This window comes from Barbus barbus (assembly GCF_936440315.1).
Source record: "Barbus barbus genome assembly, chromosome: 44".
NCBI lineage: Eukaryota > Metazoa > Chordata > Actinopteri > Cypriniformes > Cyprinidae > Barbus > Barbus barbus.
In genome coordinates this window covers 6,621,819-6,648,263 of record NC_136722.1, presented here as the reverse complement: position 1 = coordinate 6,648,263, position 26,445 = coordinate 6,621,819, and the positions used below count along the sequence as shown (strand labels likewise).

Here is a 26,445-nt window from a genome sequence, read left to right as displayed (position 1 = left end):
CAAATGTCCAACCGAAAACTGCTGCCGTGTTCTATTTATGACGTGCTGATACAAATTTAAAATGATTTTCAACGGTCGCTTTATCGTGTCGGCAGTGTAGGCAGACTTTAGCTGTTGCGGCACACCCCGTCTGGTGTAGATAGGGTGTTACTCACCTATCGAGAAGAAACAAAGCAACCTCGGCGTCCGATCGCAGGCCTTCCGCTCCTTGAGTTCTCTCCGGCGCTGGAAAGCTGATCCAATACTCGGCTCGGCTAATGTCCTCCTGTGCACTGAACGCTCTCTCCTCCACATCATGAGTAGACACACCCCTTACTGCTTGGAATTTCATGAAATATGCAGCTCTAATGTTGTGATACTAATCACAGTGAAGTAAGAAATGTTCCTCTATTTCCACCTTTCTGCGAGCACAGTAAACACAGTCTCTGTTCTCCTGGCTGCCATCTTGTCTGTGCCATTCTCTCTCTATAGCCAGACAGTGATCACTCAGTCTGTATTTTGTTAGTTTCTTTCTTAATTTGTGATCTTTTATACAGCTCAGGTATTCTGCTGATTTGTAGTCTCTTTTCAGGTGCAAATACAGCTATTATATATTTTAGTGGCAGCTTTCCAACAGGCAATGTCATTTTGTTTTTGTAACTGTGTGATTTGGTTGGTCTGGATTGTGCTGTGCTGGTTTGGGTGTAGTTGTAGTACCAGCTGTAAAAGGGCGCACTTCTGCAGATTCTGCCACTGCAGGGCTTCAGCCTGGTAAGAGCTCGGATCACTGCATTTCAGGTGCTGGTGGAATTTCACAGCTCTCTTTTGAATATTAATTAATAATGGGTATTGTCCTAAATCAGCTCTGTGCAGTTTGCTCTGTTTGGGGTTGTTCTGTTAACTTTTAAGATGTTTTTACAAATTTGGGTATGCATAATTTATTTTATTTCATTAATTTCTTCTTTTTCCCATTTAGGTTTTTAGAGGTCCCCATATCTCACTGCCATATAGTGCAATAGATTTTTAGCCAGGTTTGAATTGGAATTTCATACTGAATTGTATTTTTGATCTTGTAGAAGATTCTCAGTGCCTTTGCTTTCAGTTCATTCACAGCCAGATAGAAGTTTCCTGTTGAGCTGATTTTTAGTCCCAGACATAGCTAGCAACAGGGTCAGCCCCACCTCCTCACTAAGATAAAAGTTTGTGTCTTTTCCTCGCTCAGAGTTGCTCTCTGATTGGTCCTGAATCACTTTTAAGCTAAGACTCCTAGTTAGACATTTTTAAGCTAAATTAGGAGCTCTCAGTCTGAGAGTATTCTTAGAATCTTTTAGAATACGGGCCCTGGTTTCATTTTAAGATCCCATATTTGACTGAAAGTCTCTATGATGTTGAGGAGCTGTTGTAGTCCCTCTTTTGTTTTTGACAGAATGACTAAATGATCTGCAAAGAGGAGACATTTCATTTCTGATTCAGTTAGGATTAGGCCGGGGGCAGTCGAATTGTTTAATTCTTTGGTTAAGTAATTTATATAAATGTTTAAACCGAGTGGGCTCAAAGGCCAACCTTGTCTAACTCCTCGTTGAGAGAGAATTTCTGTTCGTTTGTTCCCTATTTTTACAACACATGTATTGTTTTTATACATGGTGCTGATTAAATCAAAAGTTTTCCCTCCAATCCCATTTTCCAGTAGTTTTAGAAAGAATCTTTCATGCCAGATTGAAGTCAATAAAGCAAGCACAGATTTTGTTTTTGTTTTGGTGTATGTGCTTATCAATGATAGTGTGGGGGGTATAAATGTGGTCAGATGTTCTGTGTTTGGTCAGAAATCCAATTTGACTTTTTTTTCCAAGATTTTGTGACTTTCGAGAAAGATTTGTAATCGTATGTTAATAATCGAACAGAATATTTTCCCCAGGTTGCTATTGACACACATGCCTCTGTAACTGCTTGGCTCAAACTTGTCTCCTTGTTTAAAGATGGGTGTATTTAGGCCTTGATTCCAGGCGTCTGGAAAATACCCTGCACTCAAAAACAATGTTGAATAATTTGGTTATTGCAGGTGTAAATTTGTCATTTGTGTATTTGATTATTTCATTTAATATTCCATCGATGCCGCACGCCTTGTTGGGTTTAGTGCATGTAGTCTGTCTGTTAGCTCATTTAGTGTGATTGGGAAATCACCCAGTTTTTTCTTTTAGGATTTCTAATTTTTTTGTTTTTTTTTTTCATTTCGAGCAGGATTTGTTTCAGTTGTTTTCTACAGATTTTCAGTGTGTCCTCCATTCTCGTTTGGCTCTCAGCGAAGGCAGTCGCATTTTCTTCCTCTCCCTACCCTTATCTCCCCTGCTTGCTCTCTCGTCTTGTCCTTGTCTAACACTTAAGAGACTCTCTCTGCACTATTCTACAAAACCGAAATTATGGATCTGATCAACTGGTCTCTTATTGACACCATCTTCTCGACTAGAAGTTTGGGATCGGGAGAACCCAAGTGTCCTGCTGGGACTTTCGCAGCTGGCTACACGATGGACGCATGGGAGAGGTGGCGGGTCGTGTGTCTGGCGGCTCTTTCCGTGGAGGACATTGAAGACATCTAACTATTCGGAACCATGATAACTGGGTTTCTGCTGATTGGATTAGGCTTTGCCCTGTTATCGTAGAATTCAGGAGACGGGAACAGCTGTCCAAAACCTCACAAGGCTGCCCGTCATGATTGAAGCAGTGGGCAGAGCGGTCGGCTCTGAGACAGAGACTATTAACCGCAATATGGATTCGATCACGGCTAAGCTCTCGGCTTTGGAAAGGAAAATTGATGGACAAGGAGATCAGAATGGACAATGAGAATAGCTGTGAAATTAGAAGGCAGCTGTTCGCCCAAAGACCAAACAATCTTATCTCTTTTCGGCTTCCCAAAACAACAGACAGCTTGGCAAGGTTGCTCTGGAATCTAAAATCTAACTCCCCGGATGAATGCTGCAGGGAGACGCTCTTTCTTCCCTCCCCCCTCAACAGACACCTTGTGATTGTCGAGCGTTTGGGTTCCGGCCAAGGTCGTTTCCATGGCAATTGCTGTGTCGCACCACAAATCTGCGGACTGAGACAACTTGTTTGGAGTGCCAGCGCGGCGGATCTCTAGGCACACGAACTTACACATACACACACTCATACGCTCATACATACAGATATTCATTCACCTCCCATTACCCACATCCAATGCCTTTGCCGCTTCTTCCCGTCAGTCTGATAAACGGGTCTGTGTTGGCGCTGTAATGGCTGCAGACCGGATGGCTGTTTGTCTGAACTGGATTACTCTCACCCTACTGCAAGTTGTGTGTTCCTGTATTGACTGTGCTCTATGCTGAGGGTTTTTTGTCTGTTCTCACACTGTACTCCCGTTTAGGAGCATAGTGTGAGGATAATTTTTTTCTCCTTTCTTTCCTCATGTTGTGCTGTATTCTTCTTCTCTATTGCATTTCGTTGCCTTGTACCTACATGTGCAATGACAATAAATTGAATCCAATCCAATCCAATCCAATATGTTCTCATTTTGAATGGCCAATTCTTCTATAGAGAGTGTTCCAACTTCCAATTGTTCCAAAAGTTATTGTTATTTATTGATTCCTCCATTGTTTGAATTAATTGTTCTGTATGATCTTCCTTTTTTGCTTTTAGAGTTTGTTTGTACACTTTAAGAGATTCTTGATATTGAAGGCAGAGTTCTTGGTTGTCAGGATCTCTGTGTTTTTTATTTGAAAGATTTCGTACTGTCGTTCTAATTCTTTTACACTCATCGTCATATACGCACACTCATACGCTCATACATACAGATATTCATTCACCTCCCATTACCCACATCCAACGCCTTTGCCGCTTCTTCCCGTCAGTCTGATAAACGGGTCTGTGTTGGCGCTGTAATGGCTGCAGACCGGATGGCTGTTTGTCTGAACTGGATTACTCTCACCCTACTGCAAGTTGTGTGTTCCTGTATTGACTGTGCTCTATGCTGAGGTTTTTTTGTCTGTTCTCACACTGTACTCCCGTTTAGGAGCATAGTGTGAGGATTATTTTTTTCTCCTTTCTTTCCTCATGTTGTGCTGTATTCTTCTTCTCTATTGCATTTTGTTGCCTTGTACCTACATGTGCAATGACAATAAATTGAATCCAATCCAATCCAATATGTTCTCATTTTGAATGGCCAATTCTTCTATAGAGAGTGTTCCAACTTCCAATTGTTCCAAAAGTTATTGTTATTTATTGATTCCTCCATTGTTTGAATTAATTGTTCTGTATGATCTTCCTTTTTTGCTTTTAGCGTTTGTTTGTACACTTTAAGAGATTCTTGATATTGAAGGCAGAGTTCTTGGTTGTCAGGATCTCTGTGTTTTTTATTTGAAAGATTTCGTACTGTCGTTCTAATTCTTTTACACTCATCGTCAAACCACTTTTCATTGGAGTGTTTTGGTGTTCTTTTTGATGATTTTTTCAAATTGCACATTGATGGAATAATGGATTATTTCCTTAAAAATTATATACAATACAAATAGTCCTAGCAAACAATCTAAAGATCCTCCATATTTTCCTTATGTATACAAAGTTAAACAAAATGGTTATCTTCCTTCTGCAGTTAAGTATATATAAATACAAGACACATGAATACAGTTGTTCTTAGAAAACGGGTATTTTAAGTTGTAATATTTCACAATGTTATTTTTGATCAAATAAATGCAGCCTTAGTGAGAATAAAAGATGCATTGTCATGTGCTTTATGTAAGGAATAATTGACGACGGGCCGTTGAATTATTAGAAAAATAATGCACACCCGAGGTGGTGATGTTACACCTCGGGTGTGCATTATTTTTCTAATAATTCAACGGTCCGGAGTCAATTATTCCGCTTATACTACGGTTGCCACACCTCAAGACATCGATCAGATTATATATTTCAAGGGATTCGTCCGGTTTTTCTACTTAAATCGCTATTGTGAGTAGGATTATTTCTTCCGCATCTCATCCAACGACTCTTTTGCTAGTTCCAAAACGTCATTTTAAAGCTGGCAATGGAGGCTTGAGCCGTTGATAGCAGACTAATGCAGTTAATAATGAAGTTATTAGAAAGAGAGCGAGAGAGACAGAGACACAGAGAAAGAGAAACAGAGAGAGAGAGAGAGAGAGAGAGAGAGCTTGTATGAATTAGGCTACCTCTGTGTGTCCCTCAACAGTGTTCTGAAGCACCGTCTCTAAACTGTAAGTCTGCTTTAAGATGCAGCGCTGTTATTACCTCGCTAGTGAGAAATGTCATGTGTAGCCTTTAAGTTGCTACACTAGGCTAACTGATAAAATCGTCAGGGCAGCGCTGACAACTATGCGAAGTGATATGGAACTGTAATGCGGTCAAGAAAGCTGCCTGGAACTACGTTCGCCGTGCGTTTCCCTGAAAATAATTGCACACCTCAGAACGTTCGTCAGCCAATCAGATTCAAGCATTCAACGGCCCCGTAGTATAATATCAGTTAATTAATTAATTCAATCATTTTAAATAATATATATTGGCCATAACATTCATATATTTTATATTATGTTATTAATTACATGTCTTCCTGTAAAACTTTTTGTGGGTCAGTTATGGAATTCAACTATCAAACACTTCTGAATAATAATAAACCTATAACTTACCTGCAATACTGCGCTGTAAAACAAATCAAATAATGATTTAAAATAAACCACTGTATGGTAATTTACTGTTACAATTGCCCCTTCCCGCTCTTATCTCTTGTCTTTGTTTCCCACAGGTAGCAGAAATCTGCACAGTTGTGGACACGTGTTGACACCTGTCGAGGCTTTTCGCATCAAAAGCAACGCAGCCCTGCGATTTAACAAAGCACACGCTCAGCTACACGGCCGTACACAGCAGGTCTTTGGTAGTTTGAAAAGCCGTTTCCAGTGCCTGCGTGACATTGGCTCCATTCAGTCACCTGAATCAGTGGAATGTACCATCAAAGCCTGCTGTGTCCTGCACAACATCTGCAAGAAGTTCTCCGTGCCGCTACCCTTGGATTTTAGTGTAGAGCCTCTGCATCCACCATCAGAGGTGGTGAACATCATGGCAGAGCAGCCGTTTGACTACATGGAAGACACTAAAGATGAAATGATAGAAATGTTTTTTAATATTGCAGAGGATGAAGGCAAATAAGATGTGACCAGATGTAAAAGAACAGTTGTGATAGCAAAAAGCCAGAAAACATTACAGTTTAATCCATACTTTTAATGAAATGAACACAGACAAATGCATGCCAATGCCAGTTGATTCTTCACATAGTTTTATTCAATGAATCAATAATTGATCAAAATAAGTTAATGCTAATACACTAATATTTGTCGAATTGTGATGTGAATAAAAACTAAATGTTTATGGGAGACTTTAAATAATACAAGTCTGTTACAAGAAATGGTATTGCAGTGGTACCAAGGCCCAGTGACGTTATCTGCTGTTAATACCATGGTACATTCACATACAGCACAATAGTGAATAATTATATTTATATATACACCAAACAAGTTGCCATGGTTTTGTCTGAAATTCAATTCATGTCCACAAAATATGTTAATACCTGGTACTTTTTAAAATAATTTTAAATTAATTGTTTACAAATTGCTCATGGTTGGAAACGTATCATGTTGTGCCTGGTTAGGACATGATGTAAATGTATTCAAGAGTTACAGTTCAGTTAAATTTTCTTTTACTAAAGTGCAAAAAAATTACATGGCAGCAAATACCAAAACACATTATTTACCCAAATATGTGAAGGCAAATGTGAAAGTTACATAATTCAACTAAATGTGACTTCAATTTCACTAATATGACCGCAACTTAATTTTAAACTGTGATTGGTATGTTTAAGAAATACAAAATGTTTGAAGAATGCTTCCATATGACAATAATTTCCAGAAACCATATCTGTGAAGCAAAATCTTTCCCCGTATTGGCAGCTCTGAAAAAATCATTCTATTTTACATACAGATATGACATTTAAATCAGGGTACCCAGTCCTGATGTAAATAATTACACAAGTATCATCTTTAGATAAACTATTCCTTTAAAGCATGTTATACGACAGGCAGCTGTGAATGCATGACACTGGCAATATAAAAAATGATGGAAAAATACTTTGGTATTAACCTAAAACAAATGGAATTCAACTGACATTAAATAGACCATCTCTTATTTTAATTTTAACAAAAAAGTATCATTTAAAAGCAACGTGCAAAATAAGCAGCAGTAAGTACAGCTCAAAGGAAAGTTTCCTTTCAGAGACCACAGGTTATCAAGCAAAAAAAAAATTAAAACAATCCTATACACAGCTATTTAGTTAAATAAAGAGTGGCAGTTAAGATTAATTGGTAAACTTTTAGTGCTTTATAGCTTAGGTTTACAATACCATGGCCAGTATCTTTCAGCTTTGTTAGCAGAAGAGTGTTTTTATCAAAAATAATATTAATAATAATAATTATCCCCAGGCTTTCAGTTTTTATTTACTGAAGGGTATGTATTTGAAATGGGCCATTGGACCATATGGCTTATAATCCTGTTCATGATTGACTTTGTTTGTCATATTCTTTTAATGCTATTGCGTTGACATAGATCATGTCTGTGTTTTCATAGAGAGGCTCTGACTTAGGCCCAGCTTTGCGTTGTAGACTCTCCATGATGCACTGGTGCAGGAACACATACTGAGACTGTAAGAGACAGAGAGATAAGCATAAAACAGGTGTCAGTAAATAGCGTCTGCCAGGAATACGCATTTCCTTATTTCCAAGTTATAAAATTATAACCTGTAATTACATAAGTAATAATCATAAAAATAAATACAGATGCCATCCTGTTAGACCAAAGAGTGTCCTTTGAACTCAAACTAGGCATACCTTAAGAACTTGTTGATAATAGCAACTGCTGTTATAAATATTTACTACAAGTAATTGTACTGCTGTCAAGTTTTAAAACCTAATTGTAGAGTTAGCGGTAACATCACTGTATGTATATGGAACAATGAATTAGGGGGGGAAACAGTCAATTGATAGTTCTTATATTTCTTTGTTTTATTGCTACTAGTTATATAAATTATAATATAAAGAGTGTTTTCATTTCATGTTGCTTATTTCTGTATTGTGTTAATTTGGTGTTTACTGGAACTTTACTCATTGGCATGACTGCAGGGAAGGCCTCTTTTGATAAACTTCCAAAAAGCACACTGGTTATTAGTACAAAGTAGTTTGATATTTTAGCATTGTTCCATGATATACAGTGCCCTCCAAAAGTATTGGAAGAGTAAAGACAAAATTGCTCTGTTGGCTGTGGAGTCAAGACATTTACAAATATGATTAAAAGATGAATATGAGACAAAACTACAGAATGTCACATTTTATTATTGGATGATTCAACACATAGATGTTTTTACCAGCTAAGAAGTTCAGCACTTTTAGAGTTTCATCCCTCGATCTGATGTGAGCATAAGTATTGGGACAGTTGAACATAAGGCAGATATAAAAGATTAAAAGCTATTATTTAGTTGCAGATCTCTTGCGCACAATCACAGCAGTGAGTCTGTGACCCATAAACATCACCAGACTCTTGGTCTCATCCTTTGAAATACGTTTCCCAGCCTTTAATGCAGCCAATTCCAATTGTTGCTTGTTTTGGGGAGTTTCTGCCTTTACTCTCCTCTCCAGCTGGTGAAATTCATGTTCAATCAGATTTAAATCTGGAGATTGACTTGGGCAATCTAAGACTTTCCATTTCTTTGCTCTTATAAACTCCTTGACTGAACTGGCAGGGTGTTTTGGATCATTGTCCTGATGCAATATGAAGCACTTCCCAATGAATCTGGTGGCATTTTCTTGAATATTGGTAGGCAAGATGGTTTTGTACCCTTCCAAATTCATTCTGCTACTGTCATCATACATTAAGCCATCAGTAAAGTTGAGAGGGCCTGTTCCAGAGACAGCCATGCATGCCCATGCCATGACACCACCTCCACCATGCTTTACAGATGAGGCTATATGCTTGGGATCATTGCAGTTACCTTTTTTTCTCCACATTTTTGCTTTCCCATCACTTAGATAAAGGTTCATCTTTGTCTCATCGGTCCATAAACACAGTTCCAAAACTCTTCTGGCTCACCTTTGTGCTTTTTTGCAAACTCTAATCTTGCCTTTCTATTTTTGGTGCTGGTCAGAGGTTTGCATCTTGCTGTGTAGCATCTGTAATTCTGTGTCAAAGTCTCCTGAGGACAGTAGATTGTCAGAGCATCACCCCAGCTTTCTGGAAGTTGTTGGTGATTTTACAGACACGTCTTTTAGGATTCATTTTTACAGCTTTTATGATTTGTCTGTCATCAACTACTGTTGTTTTCTCAGCCGATCAGGTCGTTGCTGGTGCTGCTGGTGGTTTCCAAACTCTTGATTTCTCCATGTCCTTTGTTTTTGCTAGAGCTCTAACTGACTTCCTCTTTCCTTTTAGCATCCAAATTGCTTGCTTTTCTCTCAAAGTCAGCTCCCTCATCTTCATCCTGGTTTGTGTGTCATCATCGAATGCAAGATTCAGAATACAGAAGTAATGGATATAACTGATACGACACATTCCCTGCTTTTAATATCTGAAGAATTAATGCAACAGGACACAGCTGATCACTTAGAAAGACCTGTGAGGCAACTGTTCCAATACTTATGCTCACATCAGATAGAGGGATGAAACTCTGAAGTGCTGTTCTTTTTATTTGGTAAAACATATATGTGTTGAAACGGCTAATAATAAAATGTGACATTTTGTAGTTTTGTCTTCACATTCACAGAGCAATTTTGTCTTTACTGTCCCAATACTTATGGAGGGCACTGTATGTGGTTACATACTGTAAAATATACAGTCTCCCAAATGCCACCCTGAGATTAACTTTTTACAGTAAAATTCTGGTGACCACAGCAGCCTTTTTATAGTGTTTGGATCCTCCAGGAAAAAGTTAGCTATAACCCAAATAGGCTATATTCATCATTATCAAAATAATCACCACAATAATAACACCTAGAATCCAATTCTATGCTAAATTGCTCTAAAAAATAAAAGCCTTTTACAATTATGTATCGAAAGAGTGTTACCTCAGTTTGCACCATTAGTGGCCGGCTGAGTCTCATTTGCTGGACAAATGCTGCAATTCCCACTGCCTTCTCTTTGTGGACCTGCTGTAGCAGGACGTCCAGCGCTATCAGGGTACCTGTCCGGCCCACTCCGGCACTAGTGTACAGAAATGGTGACAGAAATACAGAAGGATTAAAACTTAGCTTTTTTTTATTATCAGTGTAATTATTTATTAATGCTCACTCTTCATACTGCTCTCAGCAGTCGACTTACTGTCATTATTCACATCACGTTCATATTTGAATTGGGTTTCAAAGTGAGTAATGGTCACCTGCAGTGTACAATCGTCGGCCCTGCAGAGAAAGAGCTCTCTATGTGCTGACGGACGATTCCTCTGAATAGGATCAGCTGCTGTGTGCCAGCGGGAACACCGTGATCCGGCCATGCTGTGAAGTGGAAGTGCCTCACTATTCGCGTCTCGGAGGTCTCTTTCTGTTTTAGACAGAAATAGATTGTGTCTTATGCTAATCTGACCAGTGATGTGCTAATATATTCATATTCAAGTTAAATGGCTTATATCAGAAGAATGCATACTAATATTTCTGAATACAAGATAAACTAATGATAAAGAGTATAATGTGGTAAAGTCTGCCAAAGCTTGTGCTATTTTTCGTGTGTAGCTCTGCAGATCCTGCTGAAGGATCCTAAGAAATGAGTGCATTATGTAATTTTTTTCTCATGAGCAATATTGAATAATATCTCTAAACATATCATTTTTACGTCTATAATCTGTCACAATGTAATAATTGCTATGTAAAGAAGCAATTAAAAACTATCCAATTGTTAACTCTCATCATCACTTGTTTAGAAATCATGTGTCACCTTTTCTGGTTCCAAACGCTTTATCATATCATAAAAGCAAACAATAAACAGTGTTAAAATACTCTCACAGTGTGCTTTAGTACTACTGAAAAATCACGATCCTGATAAATATAACCCTATATCACTGCCAGGCCGTGATTAATCTTTTCTGAATTGTTCAAATATTGGTGTATGGAACACCATGAAATTTTTAGATTTTAGCTTAAAAGTGTGCTATAAATAAATACTTCTCACAAACAGCTGTCAGGACCAGAGCGAATTTGGGTGAAAAACTGTTTTTGGCACCCCAAAAAAAAAACACTAATATTTATAATAATTTCAGACAACATTAAGCAGTCTGGCATGTTGCTCTGAATATTACGTTTCATTTTATTGTCATAAAACAGAAAGATATAAATATTTCAGCTCACATTTTTGACATTAAATTCTCGCAGAGTCCAACTTGGAAATTTATCCTCTGATTTTACTGTGACAAGCAGGTTATCATAGAGACACGGCGTGTAGTCCAGTGGCCAGTATTGCTCACACTTGACCTGGAGAAGTTTAATCAGAAAGAAAAAATAATCAAATGAATTCAAATAACTGCACCAAGTGCATAGGACAAATCTGATGTAGCAAGCTAAAAAATTATGCAACCAAACCACTCTATGTGAAATACTGTGTTATTACACAAAATTGGATTGAAATGTCAAACAAATATTTTTCAAGCTCTGATAATTTAATTAAACATAATGCAACAATAATGTAGCATTATACTGTTTCATACATCACTACATAATGTATAGTTCCATATAGTGTTTAAAAATAGAAGTCAGTAAACACTTGAAACTACAGTAAGCAGTCTTCTATTCTGAACTTTGCCTTACCCTTCCACTCTCAGTGCAGTTGGTTACCATGATGATGGCCTGTGACCTTTTCTCCCAAACCATTCTCCAGAAGTCATTGACAGTGGATGGCAGTGGACCTTGAGCAGCGATATACTGTCTGCATGCATTGCCGTAGCCCTGATAGGCACATAAACAAATGTCAATCCACCAGGAGTATTTTCTCTGGAGATACAAGCGAGGTAGTGCTTTGTGTAATAAATTACAGCAGATGTTAACTACTGTTTAATATACTTACAGGCATGTAGTTAGCATTGATATAATCAGAATCACCCTCATCCTTTGTGGTGAGATGCACTCTAGAGGAGTCATCTTAAAGACAGAGAGAGGAGGATAAAATTACATTTTCCAAGACAGACACTGTGCAGTAACTGTGTGTGTGGTCCTGGTGTTCCCTACATTATAGGTACCAAATGTTCCCACAAGGATAGTAATACCAGTAATGTTTGACCTTGTGGGGACATTCTTTTAGTCCCAATGAGGAAAGTAGCTTAGAAATAATACAGAACAAAACGTTTTGAAAATCTAAAAATACATTTTGTGGGGTAGAGTTAGGGATTATAGACAGATTATAGACGTAAAAATTATATATTTAGAGATATTATTCAAAATAAATTGCTCATGAGAAAAGAATTAGATAAAAACCATTCCATCTATGGAAAGTCCAACACAAACCAGTGTGTGTGTGTGTGTGTGTGTGTGAGTGCGTGCGTGCGTGCGTGTGTGTGTGTGTGTGTGTGTGTGTAAACACTTACAGGCTAAAACATTGGAAAATCTGTTTTTGTCCTTGTTTTCAGGCAGAAGAGCTGCTATACTAGACTGTTCTATACCAACTGAACTCAAATCCTGTTAAAACATATTCAGTAAAAACATACTCAACAAACACTCTGAATATTGAGAATTAACTTGATGATTCTAATATATAAACAGGTTGGCATTTTCAATATTTAAATTCTTTGCGACAGCCCAAACTAGGCCTGGTTCTGTTTTAATGCCACTTAAAATTCAGACAGACATCAAAATAATAAAAATGTAATTTAATATTTGATAAACCCTACCTCATATTCCTCACTGAAACCTCTATTCTCATCACGACTCATGTTTTGATAAAGTTCAGGAAATTTATCCAAGGGAATCGGTCTGAAAAACATTTTACCGTTGTTTACTTTATATTACTTTGATTACAGTTATATATATATATATATATATATATATATATATATATAAAGTCAGGTCCATAGATATTGGGACAACGACACAATTATAACATGTTTGGCTCTATACACCACCACAATGGATTTCAAATGAAACGAACAAGATGTGCTTTAACTGCAGCTGTCAGCTTCAATTTGAGGGTATTCACATCCAAATCAGGTGAACGTGTAGGAATTACAACAGTTTGCATATGTGCCTCCCACTTGTTAAGGGACCAAAAGTAATGGGACAATTGGCTTCTCAGCTGTTCCATGGCCAGGTGTGTGTTATTCCCTCATTATCCCAATTACAATGAGCAGATAAAAGGTCCAGAGTTCATTTCAAGTGTGCTATTTGCATTTGGAATCTGTTGCTGTCAACTGTCAAGATGAGATCCAAAGAGCTGTCACTATCAGGGAAGCAAGCCATCATTAGGCTGAAAAAACAAAACAAACCCATCAGAGAGATAGCAAAAACATTAGGCGTGGCCAAAACAACTGTTTGGAACATTCTTAAAAAGAAGGAACGCACCGGTGAGCTCAGGAACACCAAAAGACCCGGAAGACCACGGAAAACAACTGTGGTGGATGACTGAAGAATTCTTTCCCTGGTGAAGAAAACATCCTTCACAACAGTTGGCCAGATCAAGAACACTCTCCAGGAGGTAGGTGTATGTGTGTCAAAGTCAACAATCAAGAGAAGACTTCACCAGAGTGAATACAGAGGGTTCACCACAAGATGTAAACCATTGGTGAGCCTCAAAAACAGGAAGGCCAGATTAGAGTTTGCCAAACGACATCTAAAAAAGCCTTCACAGTTCTGGAACAACATCCTATGGACAGATGAGACCAAGATCAACTTGTACCAGAGTGATGGGAAGAGAAGAGTATGGAGAAGGAAAGGAACTGCTCATGATCCTAAGCATACCACCTCATCAGTGAAGCGTGGTGGAGGTAGTGTCATGGCGTGGGCATGTATGGCTGCCAGTGGAACTGGTTCTCTTGTATTTATTGATGATGTGACTGCTGACAAAAGCAGCAGGATGAATTCTGAAGTGTTTCGGGCAATATTATCTGCTCCTATTCAGCCAAATGCTTCAGAACTCACTGGACGGCGCTTCACAGTGCAGATGGACAATGACCCAAAGCATACTGCAAAAGCAACCAAAGAGTTTTTGAAGGGAAAGAAGTGGACTGTTATGCAATGGCCAAGTCAATCACCTGACCTGAATCCGATTGAGCATGCATTTCACTTGCTGAAGACAAAACTGAAGGGAAAATGCCCCAAGAACATGCAGGGACTGAAGACGGTTGCAGTAGAGGCCTGGCAGAGCATCACCAGGGAGGAAACCCAGCGTCTGGTGATGTCTATGCGTTCCAGACTTCAGGCTGTAATTGACTACAAAGGATTTGCAACCAAGTATTAAAAAGTGAAAGTTTGATTTATGATTATTATTCTGTCCCATTACTTTTGGTCCCTTAACAAGTGGGAGGCACATATGTACACTGTTGCAATTCCTACACCGTTCACCTGATTTGGATGTAAATACCCTCAAATTAAAGCTGACAGTCTGCAGTTAAAGCACATCTTGTTCGTTTCATTTGAAATCCATTGTGGTGGTGTATAGAGCCAAAAATGTTAGAATTGTGTCAATGTCCCAATATTTATGGACCTGACTGTATATATGTATATTAGTCACTAAAATGACATCATATACATTGGCCCCAAAAATGTAGACATTTTTGGCATACCTAAAAAAACAGATTTCTGAATAATATAGCATTAGATAACAAAATATTAATAAAACAAGTGCATTTGTGCATAAAAACTACTGTACATGACACTTTCACATTTTAGGGAAAGGGAAGTGGTGTGTGGCCAAGTATGGTGACCCATACTCGGAATTTGTGCTCTGCATTTAACCCATCTAAGCGTACACACAGTAGTGAACATACACCCGGAGCAGTGGGCAGCCATTGTTGCGGCGCCCGGGGAGCAGTTGGGGGTTTGGTGCCTTGCTCAAGGACACCTCAGTCGTGGTATTGAGGGTGGAGAGAGTGTTGGTTAACACTCTCTCCACCCTCTCTCCACTCCCCCCATCTACAATCCCTGCCGGACATGACTCAAACCCACGACCTTCAGGTTACAAGTCCAACTCTTTATCCATTAGGCCACGACTGCCCTTTTTATTTTTATTACATTTTTTTATATCTAATCACACACTTTCACCTAAAGTTCACCTAAAACTGAAATTTCTGTCATTGTTTACTTGTTTACTTCCAAATGCTTTGCTTTGGACCACTGTATTTTACAATTTTCCAAAATAATAAAGTCATACATACTTGTAGTTTTTATTAGGCACTTTTGACTCCCCAAGGTGGTTTTGCATTCTAAAAATGAGAAAAGACATTAGCGATAAAACAATACAGATTATATATATATATATATATATATATATATATATATATATATATATATAATATAATATTTAATTAATCAATCAATAAAAATCATACCTATTTTGCTTTGCAGAACCATAGCGGCGCCATGCAAATACAGCTACACAAATAATGATAACCAAGAGGAAAAACACAAGAACTCCTGCTATAACACCTGTAGAAATGAAAAAGAAACAAACACTGAACATGTCAATGCAATGTTCAACTAATATAAATAAGTACAAGGTTAAGCTCTATGCAGCTGAAGCCTATGGGGGTTAAAAGGCAGAAATGTTCAAATAGAGGCACATCATTGGAATGAATAAATGCAGAGGGCCAAGAACCAATTTCCAGTATTTTCTGCTACCCACCATAGGCCTGCAGGCTTTGCCATACTGTAAAAAACTCCTGCAGTAACGATCTTGCTTCTAACTCAAATATAAATTTGTGAGGCTGTTTGACTCATGGCAGCTTATCATCAGTCACCGTAAATACTGTATGTTACCAAGGAGACTTTCTTAGCACTGCCATGTCAAGAAGTGGTTTGACTTCTTAGTATCCTGAATACTGTAGCATTTAATCATCTTGATGAATGTTAATATTGAATGTATTTAATTAGCTCTTTAACATTTTAAGATGTATAAACAAATTATAAAATAGGTTATTACCATCCTTTATTATGCTGAACCACATTTGATGCCCCAAGGCTACATTTACTGAATCAAAAATGCAATAATTTTATGAAATATATTTCACTATATAAATTATATTCACTATATAAATTTCTATTTTAATGTACTTTAAAATGCAATTTATTCCTGTGATGGTAAAGCCGAATTTTAAGAAGCAATTACTCCAGTCTTCAGTGTCACCTGATCCCTCAGAAATCATTCTTATATGCTGATTTGCTGTTCAAGAAACATTCATCATTATTGTAATGTTTCCATTATTATCAGTGATCAAAACATTTTTTTTTTATTATTATTTAAATATTGTGGAAACCATGATCTACTGCCATACAAAAGTCTGTGGTACAGTAAGCATGAAAAAAACAATGAAATGTAAACGTTTATTCAGCAGGGATATATGGAATTGATCAAATAAGTTGATCACAATAAGATGATAAAGACTTGAATAAAGTTACAAAAGATTTCTATTTTAAATAAATGCTGTTCTTTGACCTTTCGGTTAAAAAAAAAAAAAAGAATCCTGGAAAAAATATGATGGTTTCCACAAAAATATTAAGCAGCAAAAACGAAATAATATGAGATGGGAGGAGAAACTATATTTCACTGAAAATGGGTCCAAATGACTTCTGAAGTCACATGATTGCATTTGTGTGTGGAACAGGCCATCTTTATATCCATCCTTGCTCTCCTTGGTATATCCATGAGAGCTCACGAGAGAAGCAGGATTCATACGGGTTTGGAACAACATGAAGTTGAGTAAAAATGACAGAACTTTAATTTTTAAGATTAATTATTGCATTTAACTTGGAATATTCCTGAAGTCTTAGGACACTATCGGTAATTACACATATGTAGGCATTATTTTACCTGCTGGGTCTGTTTGGCAGTTGACTGATACTGTTTGACTCCTTTTTGCTCCAGAAAATGTTGATGCTGTCACTTTGTACCACTGGGCAGCTTGCAGGCCATTGATCTCCTGTCTTAATGGTTTTTCTGAACTATATGATTTGTTGAAACTTCGTCTATCAACATCCACCTGCACCACATCCACAACTCCATATGGACGATCGCAAATTACAGCCAGACCATACCCTCCAGAATGATATTCACAGCGGAGATTAGATATACTATTTGGAACTAGTTTGAGAGAGAAAAAGAAGGACAAAAAATTGAATTGAATATCAGCTGATCAGCAGCACAATCCAAACAGAGCATGTAAACTCACGTAATGTCAGGTTGTGTGAGCATTGTAGCAGCTGCTTTGACTCCAACTCAATAAACAGTGAAACATTGTAGCTTCCTCCAGGATACAGGTCTTGCAGATTCACCTTGTTTTCTTCTATAATGTCCTTTTTAGCACTTCCAGTGCTGTTTTGAGCTGTCACATGTGTGCAACCATTCACTTCAGCCTCTATTGATGAGTTGGTAACTTTCCATTCAAAGGACGTACAGTCAAGGGCTGCAGAAAACATAAGAACATGTCAATTTTAAACTGAGTTGGAGTCTTACTCTTGGGGTCTTAATCATGACATAAGTGATACAGGACTTTACATAACATTTTACAGTGTCCTTGTTACATGTTACATTTATTTACCATAGTAATAACAGTAAATCATGCATAATTAGATGCAAGTAACCCTAAATCAAACCCTAATCCTTACTCTAACCTTAAAGTAAATACATATTATTAATTAATATCACTTAATGCTTACATAAAATGTGCTGAAAATATTGGTAACACTTTAGTTAACATTAGTTTTCACTGTTAGTTAATTTTAACTAATGTAGTTAACAAATGGAACCTTGCATTGAAAACCACATGACTAGCAAGCTGTCAAAACTCAAATAAAACTCATATATTTGCTTTATCAGTAGCTGAATCAAAGTAATGTTATCAAAACTTACTAGTGAAGCTAGTAAAGCTGTATCCTGTACTTTTGACATTGTTCACCACAGTGAAGAGAATAAAACGGTGTTCAGTCCCTGGTATGAGAGATGAGTAAATATGTGTAATCGCATGACCGTCAGCAGATCCACTGAAATTTTTCTCACTCCCATCTCTCTGAGTTTTCAAGGTGTAGTTGTAGATGTTATTATTGTTTAACTTATTCCATGTGATATTCAACTCTCTCTGGAACCGAGTGACTGTAACTCCAGTTATGTCAGATAGAGCTGTGAAGAGAACTGAACTGTTAGTAATTAATAGAAATACTGCAGCACATTCTGCTCAAATTCATCACTGAGATGTGGTATGTGTCAGGGTTGTACACCATTCAGAACTGAGTTGATTAATTTCATTTCAATCTGAATTTGAACTGAAGAAAACCAGAAGAAGAACTGTAATACAAAATAGAATTTGATTCTAACCTTAACCCATTAGTTGCCTTATATACAGTTATGTGAAAATAATACGGTAGACATTTTGTGGTGCTGTGTGTGCTAAATTGAAATCTGTTTTTATGGCTTTGAACCTAGAAAATGATGTTTAATCGGTAGAGGAAAAAAGATTTAGTAATTAGCAGTGATGTTCTTTTAATTATTTGTTGCAAATCTTGTGTTGGACTAATGGAAATCCCACAGTGTTGAATGTTTGTGAACTGCAATTCAGTAAAAAATACATTTCAGTTATTTCAGTTTAACATCCTGTGTGTTGTAACCAATTCAAATGCCAACACATGAATCGAAAGCACTCCGATTCTTACATTTTGCTATGTGATCAATTAGTATAATCCAAAGAATAAGACAATATTGAAAAATCAGAGCCACTTACTCGTGGTGCTGTAAAAGTCGAATCCAGTACTTCTCAGATCAGCAAACTCTGTGTACAGAGTGAAGCTGTAATTTGTTGCAGGAATCAAATCTGATATATGACACGTTACCTCAGTTCCTTCAGGAGTGTAATCATTGCAATTGACTGGTGGTTCATCTCTCCTTTCAAGAGTATAGTTGTACTTGTTGTTGTCTATATTTGATAGAGCAACCCATTGAAAGCTAATGTCTGTGTCATTGCTCGTCACATTCACATTTAGAACATTAGATGGCACTGAAACAAATAGTGAGATATGTGTTATACAATGAGCTTGTCATTTACATACTGTAGTTATTAGATAATCAGAAGTAAGTGCAATAATGGACCTGATAATTCCACAGCACCAACTGCCAGTTTGTGACAGTTTTTGGGCCAGTGCTGCACTGCCATGGAAAATTTTACATTTTAACTTCTTGGTGTATTTACACAGTTTTTTCAAATTCAGCTGAATTATCACAAAGCAAATGTAGCCGGCTAACATAGCTTTGTCGGAATTGAAAAAGCTTTTACGGGTTTGGAACAACATGGGGGTACATGATTACATTTTGGGGTGGAGTAACCCTTTAAGATTGATTATTTGTTTGTTTATCTTTGTAATGTAAGTTTCAGTGATTTTAATTTATAGTTACATTGTACAGTAGTTTTCTCATCTTGTTGCAAATGAACAATATACTCTTTTTGTGAGGAATAAAATGTGAATAACTTTAATATTACAAGAAGCTAGCAAATATAATAAAACTATTTAAATTGATCAGTTTATGTGGTGGGGCTAATGAAAATATTTGCAGGGCAGGTAAAAATACAGCAGTGGTATACAGTGAATTGCATTTTAATTCAATTATAATTTCAGCCGTGGTTCTGTTCTTATTCTTGCACTTGAACAGAAATTCGAGAGAAATGTCAGAGGCAGTTGTTTTGTCTTTCACACCTCTTTTATTTCTTAAGTGTGACAGACCTTTGACAGAAAAGGAAAAGATTTCAGCAAAACAGCAGATGTGACACCATCAACCTAAATCAGCAGCATGTGTCACTGTGGGTTGACTAAAATGATGCACTTACTGGTTACATTGGTGAAGATGTATCCACTGCTCTTTCCATCTCCAAACACAGTGTAGAGCGTAAAGAAGTATTCTGTCCCAGCATCCAGAGACGTGACATTATATTCCACTGTATTAGTTTGTGATATAGGTATTGGAGAGATTTCTTCATTCCTGTCTTTCAGCTCATAACCGTAATCATTGCTGTTGTTGACTTTACTCCATTGTAATGTTATCTCCTTCTCTTTCCGATTGATGACAAAAACACTGTCAACATTAGATGGAGCTAAAGAAGAAAGAAACAGACATTTTATTTCCATATCTCCTATTACTATCCACCTGTAGTCCTTCAGTGACTGACCTGTTAATGTACAGTTGTACTGGAAATTAGTTGGAAATCTACAAATGTCTCAATGTTTTTGCATTATAGAAAAATATCAATAAGACTGCACAAACTGAATAGCTGTCAACAATGCAACCACTTTTGGTTTGTGAATTGTTAATGGATCATGTTGATAGGTAATGCGATGAGTTATATGTTTGAATGAATATTTCTGTATTTTGCTTGCAGTTTGCAATTAGGCAAGTTCAACAAAAATATGTAGAACAGACTACATTTTGAGAAAAGTCATTAATTGATATTACTGAGCCAAAAATGAACACAAATTAAATTTGGTACAATTATTACAGCCTTCTTTAGAGAGAGAAAAAAATGTATATATGGTTAAACCTCAAAGACTCACTTACCAGTTACTTCATAAAAGTTCAATCCTTTGCTTGTTGTATTCTCAAACACAGAGTAGAGTGTGAAAGAGTAGTTAGTCCCAGGAGACAGCTTCGAGACTGTATAATTTAAATAATCAGTTTCTGATGCACTGATTGTCAAGTTTCCAATGCCATGTGTTGCCAGTATATAACTGTAATTGCTGTGTTCAACTTTCCATTTAAATGTTAATTCAGTCTCTGTTCGAGCAATTACTGAAACATTTTTAACATCAGGGATTTCTGCCTGAGGAAATAAATCAAATTCATTTTATTCATCAAATGTTCTGTAAAACACGACTCCAAATCAATCACAACAGATATGTTTGACGACCAGCTGAATTGTAAAGACATCACAAATATCACCAGTCATGCGGATTTGCTCTATATATCCCATCTTATCAAAGCATGTTGCAAAAGTCTTTACCCAGGATCTTGTCAACACTGCAATGCTCTTTTTAGGCCATCCTTCAGCATGTGCAATCAAACAACTGTGAGTCTCCAATGAACCAAAATATTCCCCCCTTAATTGTGAATCTCTTCACTATTATAAATGAACAATTTTACTATGGGTTGCTTCTTAATTGGACATATACATCCTAGTAAGGCTGCATATCTTGGCTTCCATGTCTTCAGCTCAATTTGAATGATCCTTGGAAAACAGCCTTTGATTAGCATGCTTCATTCAGCATTATTTAAAGGATTCATCAAGTGTATCCTTTGTGTCCACCAATAAGCCACAATCCTTTGCAAGCACTCCAAGTAGTCCAATTTCATTATGTAACGCGAGACAAAAAATATTTCAGAGTACGTTTTTTTTTTTTAATTAATCAGACAACGCTAGACTGTCTGTAACCATAGACATTTGTCTTATTCTAGCTTTTATTGCTAAGGAGAACTCTAGCCTACAAGCCTCAGAAGGACTAGTAAAGGAAGGATGCAACAGAGAAACAGCATGGTGGTTCTAGCAATGGTGGCCCACCTTCTAAATAAAAGAGCTAATCACCAGTTAATAAAGTCATTTCATCACTGCAGCTGCCGCTCAGCATCATGTCTAACAATGCTCGCTAGCTGTTCTAAACTCCCTGCAAACCTTCTTGGGGCTTATTGCTTTATTAATATCTGATTTAGTTAGCTTACATACTAGAATAGTATGATTAACATGATAGTTTATCATATACATCACGCATTTGCACTTACCCTAAATGTATTCCCAATAATATTTAATATAAATACATATTCAATTATGTGTAAAAATTCCAGATCAGTTCAGTTATTACAAAATAATGATGTTCAGTTATTAATTTAATAATCAACCATTTATCAAGTCAAGGAAATTATACTTTGCCTAATTTGTTTGTTTTATTATGCACTGTATATAGTAAATAATCAATATAATTAGTGTGTGCTTGATATAACTACTAACTTGTAGTTGATGGAGACCTGATTTGAAGGGAGGACCCTAATTGTCACAACACTGTTTTACATATAAACCTGAAGCTTAGGACTGCACATGCACATTGGGTGGACCCACCTGAAATATATGCTTTTTAACTATGTTTTAACACAAGAAACAACATTTATGAGAATGTTTATGTCAGTTTTTGAAAATTTCAGTTTGGCAAGCAGTTTTTCAGATTTATTTCCCCACTCACGTAGATAGGAGTTGGTCTTATTTATCTGAAAATGGTCGTCTAGTAACAGACTTTCCTTAAAAAGGACTTCATCTTAAGTCAATGAGGCTTGCATTTAGAACTTTCACTGGATCTACAGCCTACATTAATCCAGAAGTAAGTGGTCAGTAATTGAACAGTGAAAAGTACTACGGTGCATTCTACTAACTAGAGTAACTTTGCGACTTTGTAGCTTTGTAGCTTTGCTTTTGTAGACTGTCTGCTATTACCTTTTTTTAATTTAATGGTCTTCCAACAGAGATTCTAATTAACTTTGCAAGTGCATGCCAGTTTATTCACTTAACCCTAACCTGTCTACAGTCTACCAACTATCTAATGAGCGTTAGTTAACATGTAGTTGCAAATCAACGGGAGCTAGTTGACGTAGATACTCATAGTTGAATGTCTGAAGTGGACTATTGAAATAAAGTGTAACCAAATTATCTTCCCAAATCCAAGAGAACTCCTGAAGACACAACTTTCAGTGAGAATTTGACTAAAGCCTTTAATGCATTTGCTCTTAAAGGAACACTCCACTTTTTGGAAATAGGCTCATTGTATAACTCCCCTAGAGTTAAACAGTTGAGTTTTACTGTTTTTGAATCAATTCAGCCGATCTCCGGGTCTGGCGGTAGCACTTTTAGCGTAGCTTAGCATAGATCATTGAATCAGATTAGACCATTAGCATCGCGCTCAAAAATGACCAAAGAGTTACGATATTTTTCCTATTTAAAGCTTGACTCTTCTGTAGTTACATCGTGTACTAAGAAAGACTGTGAAAAAGCTGCGATTTTCTAGGCCGATATGGCTAGGAACTATACTCTCGTTCCGGCATAATAATCAAGGAAATTTTCTGCCGTACCATGGGTGCTGCAGGCGCAATGATATTACGCAGTGCCTGAAAGTAGTCCCCAGCCAGATCATAACTAGTTACCTAGCTGGGGACTACTTTCAGGACGAAATGAGAGTATAGTTCCTAGCCATATCGGACTAGAAAATCGCAACTTTTCATTTTCCGTCAGTCTTAGTACACAATGTAACTACAGGAGAGTCAAGCTTTAAATAGGAAAATTATCGAAAAGCTTTGGTCATTTTTGATGACCAAATGCTAATGGTCTAATCCGATTCAATGATCTATGCTAAGCTAAGCTAAAAGTGCTACCGCCAGACCCGGAGATCGAGATGGTCCTCACTGCAGAACACAAGATCCAGGGGGTATGGTTGGATCTAGATCCAACTCCTCCCACCTTACATTTACCTAAACCTACCCGTCTCCACCCCCTGATCCCTAAACCCACCCCTAAACCTACCAATCTCCACCCCCTAGATGTAGATCCAACCCCGCCCCTGGATCTTTGTTCTGCAGTGAGGGGCTACTGCGGAGATCGGCTGAATGGATTCAAAAACGGTAAAACTCAACTGTTTAACACTTGGGGAGTTGTAAAATGAGTCTATTTCCAAAAAAGTGGAGTGTTCCTTTAAAATGAAGTCTTTACCATAGGTCACTTACTATATTTATTCCAAACACAGTGTTTAGATTGAAACTGATCTAGATGGATGCTATGTGAGTTTGCTATGTAATGTTAAATACAAAAGCCACTGTGTGAATTTTATGATGCTGAATTACACAAATGCACACAGTGGCATGACAAATAAACTACACTAAAATATATTTGCATAATGTATTAACAATGACTTATCAATGATGCTAAGCAACCCTCTTTCCATTTGACATATAAAACGCAAATGTCAAACACCTATCTGGACATCCACTGAAACAATCTATGATTAGTCTAGTGAATGATTTTCTTTGACAAATTACCGTAAGGTAGAAGAAAACTGCACATGGATTGATAGGAAAGCTGTTGACACAACAAACAAGGAAATGGTATATAAAGAAAATCTGCTGCTTGTCCAAAGTTTAGTTGCCTCTTCTCATTTATTATATTACAATAAAAAAGTGGAGATGTAGGACACGTGTAGACACACTGGTTTCCATGTTTTATGGGAACATTCCATAGACATAATTTTTACACTGTACAAACTGTATTTTCTTTCCCCTAACCCTACCCTAACACAAACCTACTGGCACTTTTAGATAAAAAAATAAATAAATCATTCTGTATGATATATAGGTTGTTTTTCTCATGAGTACCAAACATTTCCACAAGGTCAAAAATGTGAGAACATTTGGTCCCCATAATGTGGAATACCAGGAACACACACAAATACACACACTGGTTTCTATGTTTTATGAGGACATTCCATAGACTTAATGGTTATTATACTGTACAAATTATTGGTATTACCATACTATCATTTTGGAGATATTTGGTCACCACATTGTAGGGAAAATAAAACTCTTTAACATCGTCAAAGCAACCTCCCTTTCAAAACTTTATTCTCTTCATGAATCTTCCAGCTTCATGAGGTGCATCCTGGGATACTTTATTTTCTTTTTTTTTATCCTGTTTCAGAATGACCAACAATAGAAAATATACTATGCAACATGAGATTTTTAGTTCTTTGTGTTTAAAGTATGTCTCTTTTAAAAAATAATTATAATGTCATATCCATTACAGTAAGATCTTATTATAACTCACAATAACTCATGATCACTTATCATAGGACTTTGGACTGGTGTTGTATTTCAGAAGTGAATCATTAAATCCATAAATATAAAATATGAGTTCTCAGAACTGGCATCTCCACACCATTTAAAAGAAGATCAGATTAATGACTATACAACATGTCAAATAACTACTAGAATAGACTGTTATGGTTGTGCAGTTCTCTTGGATTTGGAAAGAAATGTGATTGATGAAATTTGGTGACACTTTATGGTCCCACTTCATGTTAGGTGTCTGCAAATACTATGTTGGATGAACAATGAATTGTTAGGTACAGTTTACCTATTGTGTTCATGTTGAATTGCAAAACACTTTTGCTGCTATTTAGGTGGTAAGGTAAGGTTAGGTTAGAGGCAGGTTTGGTGGTATAGTTAGGTTTAAGAGGTAGAGGTGGGGTCAACAGTGTAATTATAGATGTAACTACAGAAATTATTTACAGGGCGATATTTCCAAAGTACAATGTAAAAACATGTACATACACAATAAGTGCATTGTATCAAATTATTAATTTAAATGTAATTACATAGTTAAGTACAATTAAATTCAAGTGGGTCCCACTTTATTTCCATAGTCCACATTTTACTAAATATAAGTAAGTTTGCAACTACATGTCTGATTAATTTGGAACTACATGTAAACTAATTAAAACAGTATTAGTAGACTCTTTGGTTAATGTTAGTATAAGTTGACGTACTTGCAAAGTTACTTTTAGTCAGTAAAATGTCTGTTGGAAGACCATTAAAATAAAGTGTTAGCTTATTTATTACTCGCTGCTTCATTGTAATTAATTGTTAGATATATATTTAAAGATTTACATCAATTACTCATAGTTTCCCTTTTAATTAAGCACAAGTTTTTATCAAAGGAGCTATTCTTTGACTTCGCTGTGATTTACAGTATGTCACTGGTATCGGTCGCAGGTGTTTTTGTCCTAAAAATGAAACCTCTTTGTCATGTACAGCTATGGGTTTATAATCTGAACCCCAATCTCAGTTAACCACAAATAACTGTTGTATATAGAGTAAGAGTGACTTACCCATGCAGAAAGCACACACAGCAATACTAAAGTCAAAACTCGTTCCATGATCAACCCGGTATGTGGTCAGTGTAAACAGCACTTTTATCACACTGGAAATCTCTATTTAACCACTGCATTCAAAACCATATTTAATCGAAATAACTAATCCAGCCTGTTGGCATTAATGCGCTCACACTTGACACCTTTAGAATTATGTATTTAGTCTCTTTAATCTCCTCTGACGCTTCACTCTGTCTCTGTTCCCTCTGTGGTGACTGATTATGACCTGTTTTATTGCCACTTCTCCTTTTTCTCATGACGGTAAAAC

At 36.9% G+C, this 26,445-nt stretch overlaps 2 protein-coding genes across 2 annotated transcripts in view; one reads left to right on the top strand and one right to left on the bottom strand.

The window, feature by feature from the left end:
- LOC306863594 (putative nuclease HARBI1) overlaps nucleotides 1-7,529 on the top strand; it is a 9,728-nt gene extending 2,199 nt beyond the window's left edge. Inside the window, exon 2 of the mRNA XM_079407021.1 lies at nucleotides 5,765-7,529. Coding sequence (XP_079263147.1) covers nucleotides 5,765-6,165 — 401 coding nt within the window. The 3' untranslated portion in view covers nucleotides 6,166-7,529. The remainder of the gene's footprint in view (nucleotides 1-5,764) is intronic.
- Nucleotides 6,123-26,445, bottom strand: LOC306863592 (receptor-type tyrosine-protein phosphatase H-like). Its single transcript, XM_079407019.1, has 17 exons — nucleotides 26,136-26,445; nucleotides 20,782-21,043; nucleotides 20,057-20,320; nucleotides 18,959-19,231; nucleotides 18,094-18,360; nucleotides 17,414-17,647; nucleotides 17,056-17,325; nucleotides 15,578-15,674; nucleotides 15,404-15,451; nucleotides 12,926-13,007; nucleotides 12,623-12,713; nucleotides 12,106-12,179; nucleotides 11,850-11,987; nucleotides 11,394-11,516; nucleotides 10,433-10,593; nucleotides 10,122-10,257; nucleotides 6,123-7,709 (listed from the first exon to the last, which is right to left on the bottom strand). The coding sequence occupies exons 1-17, from the start codon at nucleotides 26,181-26,183 to the stop codon at nucleotides 7,563-7,565; spliced, it is 2,715 nt and encodes a 904-aa protein (XP_079263145.1). The 5' UTR covers nucleotides 26,184-26,445; the 3' UTR covers nucleotides 6,123-7,562.

Bases quoted from the DNA above. Each gene is read 5' to 3' on its own strand.
- LOC306863592 (XM_079407019.1), bottom strand. From the start codon at position 26,183: ATGGAACGAGTTTTGACTTTAGTATTGCTGTGTGTGCTTTCTGCATGG. The intron at 10,258-10,432 runs GTGACCATTACT...TCTGTACACTAG, and splicing joins CCGACGATTGTACACTGCAG to TGCCGGAGTGGGCCGGACAG. The intron at 7,710-10,121 runs GTAACACTCTTT...TGTCTCTTACAG, and splicing joins CACTAATGGTGCAAACTGAG to TCTCAGTATGTGTTCCTGCA.